Source organism: Scatophagus argus, chromosome 23 (genome assembly GCF_020382885.2).
Source record: "Scatophagus argus isolate fScaArg1 chromosome 23, fScaArg1.pri, whole genome shotgun sequence".
Lineage (NCBI taxonomy): Eukaryota > Metazoa > Chordata > Actinopteri > Scatophagidae > Scatophagus > Scatophagus argus.
Window position 1 is genome coordinate 8,650,980 of NC_058515.1, and position 4,332 is coordinate 8,655,311.

A 4,332-nucleotide genomic window follows, 5' to 3' on the forward strand; every position below is an offset into this window, starting at 1 on the left:
GATGGAAACATGTTAGAGGAGAGGACATTTGTTTTGGAGGACAACGTAGAGCCTCACTTGGAAATGTACAGTCTATCTGCTCAATCACTTTGTCATTGTTAAGCATATTTTTTTCATCATTTTACCCGTGTGAAATAAATTTTTTCTTTTCTTTTTGAGTTTAATGTCACTGTTTTGAGTATTTCTATGAGGCATGCATAATACCCAACATTTTCATATGTGTCTTTTGTTTTGCGTTACTGTTATAAGTTCTGCAAACATTTCTGACCTATGCGTCATTATTTTACGACCCCAAATTCCTTTGAAACGTACTGTGAAACGGTAGAGTGCTGTCTTGATTTAAATGTGAAATGCTGAATGATGTAAATGAGCAGTGGCAGTAAATTTGAAGGCTTTTGCAGGAATGAATCTTATATACCGTCCTGGATGAAATGGTGAGGCAGATGGAAACTGGGAGATGGCAAGACCGTGTGAAATATAGGAAGGTAACTCGTTATTGACTGTCACTGTATTAATCTGAGGAAGCTTTGAAGTGTAAAATGATTATGGGATTCAGTTTGAATGTATTTGCACTTCCATCAGCAGAGGTCACAGGAATGACGTCTCAGTGCAAGATGATTCAGTCAAAATACAGGCAGTTGTGCTGCATTCACAGAATATTAAACAAATCTTTGCTGCTGGGACTACAAGAAGATCTGTTTGATAGAATATCGGTTACTCTAAACAAGTAAGGACATACAGTTGTTGTCTGCTGCTCATTTAGAAATTATGATTTCATAATAAAGGCAGGGAATTTTACAAACAATCTTGACCAGACTTAACATTATCAACACAGAAGTTGCTACCAAACACAGTATGTCACGGGCGAGTAGTGACGCCCCAGCCCAGTAGGTGGCGTTAAAAAATAAAATGATTGGCGCCAAAATAAAAGAAGAAGTCGCCGCCTACTTATGATGTAATTTTCAAGCGCCTTTCAGTTTAAAACAAGTGAGCTCACGAGTAAACGGTTTTATCTTTCTACCTTAAAAATGCTCAGAAAGAAGTCAAGTAGCACTGAAAAGAAAAGGAAACACTCGCAGTCTGAGGAGCGACACGACAACAATAAACGCAGAAGTACGGAATCCACCTTGGAGGCAAGATATTCAACCTGCTCTGCAACCTAATAGCATGCTAATGCTATGTTTTGTTTATATTTGCAGCTACTTTACATCTGCGCTCTTGTGGTTGTATTAACAGTAACCTTACTACTCTTACTACTACGTTACTACTTTCGACAGTTTTGAGAAATTTACGCTTTCGACAAGCTGTGTCGGTTAAATAGTCTGGAAGAGCACAGTGTTTGTTTAAATAACATATTAGCATTAACAACAGGGTGGAAAACCTTCCTGGTTTTGTTTGTGAAAACACAAACGTGTGTAGTAAACAACAATTTAAAAGTTTTTTTGGACTGTTTCATGCTTGTTTGAATAATACAGGAAACCTCAACACAAACATGTAATATTTTGAGACAGAACACAATTCTGTTTACTGGTGATTTCCTGTGTTCTTCCTCTAGAAGTGGCAAACCAAAAAAGTTGATGTTATAATGTTCTAAACCGTTCTTTCCTTCACTTAAATTGCAGACTTTTTAAAGCTCTTGAGGTTCTGTAACAACCTTGTTTCCTAAAACAGGACTCCAAAGATGATCTCGCTGACCCAGAGCTGGACAGGATTGGTAGTGACATCGAGGATGGAGGACTCGACCTCAGCCTGCCCTTCCAGCCCATCACAGCTTATGTCAAAGACAAGCGGGAGATGCTGGAGCAGTGTTTTCACGTGCTGGGTGACAAGAAGCTACGGAAAATGCTGCCTGATGAACTAAAGGTACTAATGTGCTCATTTAACGACTGTTATATTATTGAAACCCACAATCTCTGTATGCCAGGAATACTTCAGGTTGAATGTAAATGCTGGTTTTGAATAACATCAATATTTGAAACATTTACAGAACTCAAACCCAAATATTTGTCATTGAAAAAGAGGAGATGTAATGTATGCTGGTGAAAAGAAATTCGTTACTTAATTTCACAACAGCTTCTTCGAATGTTGTTCTTAAGATGTCGGTCCACCGTAAACCTCGACAAACAACTTGTTTCCCTCAAGCTGTATTTCTATTGACATTAATTTGTGGTTTTACGTACCACATTTTGTGCTTGGCCAACAAGTCTTCCAACATGTATGGCCACATTTCGCACTGTTGGTTATATTACAACAGCACCACCTGTGGCTGAAAAAGCAGCAACGCCTTGAGTGATAGTGATCATTTCATGAAAAGGTTTGTTCCATCCTTTTGTGGGCATATTCTGTTTTATGGTGCACATAATTAAGTTAAGTTTCATCTCATTACAGCTGGTTGAATGTCACCTTATCCACATTTTAATTTTCCATAAGACTTAATTTATTTTATTTAATTTAGATAGAAAGGTGCTGCTGTCAGTCTTATTTCACACACTGTTGGTGATATTTTTATCTGTAGCTATAAATTAGCTATGGAGCTAGTAAAATTGAAAAGTAAAGTTAAAAACCTACATTTGTGTCAACTTCAGAAAGTGCATAGAATTTTGAATTAAACAGATGTTTGCTTCGGGGGGGCGGGGGCTACTAAAGCAACCTATTATCAAAGATTTTGTTTAAACACATTATCATTCACAGGACTGTAATTTAGAGGAAATCAAAAAGCTGTGCTGGGAGCAGCTGGAGCCAATCTCAGAGACAAATCTTACACAGATCTTAACAGGTAAGATTTTGGCTCCCTTTTTTGTTTTTTTTTGTTTTTTTAAGTTTACAGCTATGCGCTTTCTGGATTGTCTGACCTTAAAACAATTCATTCACTTTCTGCTGCTGTTTTTGTCTAGGGGAAGAAGTGACATCTGGAAATGGCGACAAAAACACAGAAAGCCAGTGAGTGAACCCTTTTTGAAAATAAATAAATAAATAAATAAAACAAAACAAAATGAAAGTAAAGTGTCTTCTAATGGTTTTTCCTCATACTTTTGTGTTTATTTCTTCTTCTTTTTTTTTTTCCTCCATCAAGGCAAGACAGTAATGTGGACTCTACTTCTTGCCTCAAAGAAACTGCAAAAGCTGAGGACCCTAAGCAAGGTAATTAATATGTAATGCGCACACAAAACCTCCTTCGGGCACTCAGTCAGAGACTTCAAAGACAGGAAAAAAAGCTATGAAAAGGACATTTTTACATTTAAAATGTCTCGGTGTAATTTTCTTCACAGAGGGTGGTGGTTCGGGGGAGGAAAGTGACGTCCTAAGCATAAACGCAGACGCTTACGATAGTGACATAGAGGGACCCAAAGAGGAGCACGCTGTTAAAGATGTGGACGGGGCGGTGAAGGTAGTCGACAGCAGCGGGGAAGGTGCTCACCCAGCCTTAAACCGTGACCCAGCGAACCCTGAACCTCCCACGGGCTCTCAACCAACAGAAGCAAAAAAAGACATCCAAAGCGACATAGACAAAAGCGTTAGTGAGATTTTAGCGTTTTCATCCACTTCAAGCAAAGAGGCAGCTGAGGAGGTACAGAGAATGCCCCCCCATGGTGCAGATCTTAGTTCACCGATTCAAGGCGGACCAGTTTCAAGTTGTTCACCCGCAGCATGTCAACCGTCAGTTCAGCAGCTGGAGCTTCTGGAGTTGGAAATGAGGGCGAGGGCAATCAAAGCCCTGATGAAAGCAAGTAACGGGAAAAAGCCTTGTTTAACAAAAAATGCTTAGCATGTTTTATTTTTTAATGGTTTAATGGTTCAAACTCTCTGAAATAATAACAGCTTTTTCATGTTTGTGCTCAAATGATACAACAGATGGGTAACACTGGTTCTCTCTTTAAGCTGTGATTCATTCAGGAGGATACCATTCAAACCATGCTGTGTTATTACTCCACATTGGAATGATGTTATAAGCTATTTAATGTGAAAATTAAACACAAATGCCTGTCACACAATATTTCCAAATGTGTTTCTGTCTCTCATCACTAGATGGCAGTGTTAATCTGCCACAGTACTGGTAATGGTTTCTAATCTGTGCAGAGGAGAGCAAGAGATGATTTATTTGTTCACATTACAGTCAAAATGGTCAAAGCAGCATGAAAGACCGGTTTTCTTAGTAATGATGTTATTTAGTAATGCAGTTAGAGTAAAAATTTGTGGTGGAGGTTTTCCTTGAGTCTTTTTTTTTTTTTTTGAGAATGTGTGAACACAAGAAAGATGTTATTTATACTGAGCTTTGCAAGCCAAAATACATGGCAGCAGTATTTGTACCGTCATGTACAGCAGTCGCACCTG

At 38.5% G+C, this 4,332-nt stretch overlaps 1 protein-coding gene across 1 annotated transcript; it reads left to right on the forward strand.

The window, feature by feature from the left end:
• The first annotated feature begins 980 nt into the window (after positions 1–980).
• LOC124054511 (caspase activity and apoptosis inhibitor 1) lies at positions 981–3,994 on the forward strand. Its single transcript, XM_046380608.1, has 6 exons — positions 981–1,133; positions 1,672–1,863; positions 2,692–2,776; positions 2,895–2,940; positions 3,074–3,141; positions 3,270–3,994. Exons 1-6 carry the CDS (start codon positions 1,029–1,031, stop codon positions 3,764–3,766), a joined length of 993 nt encoding a protein of 330 aa, XP_046236564.1. The 5' UTR covers positions 981–1,028; the 3' UTR covers positions 3,767–3,994.
• Positions 3,995–4,332: the final 338 nt, after the last annotated feature.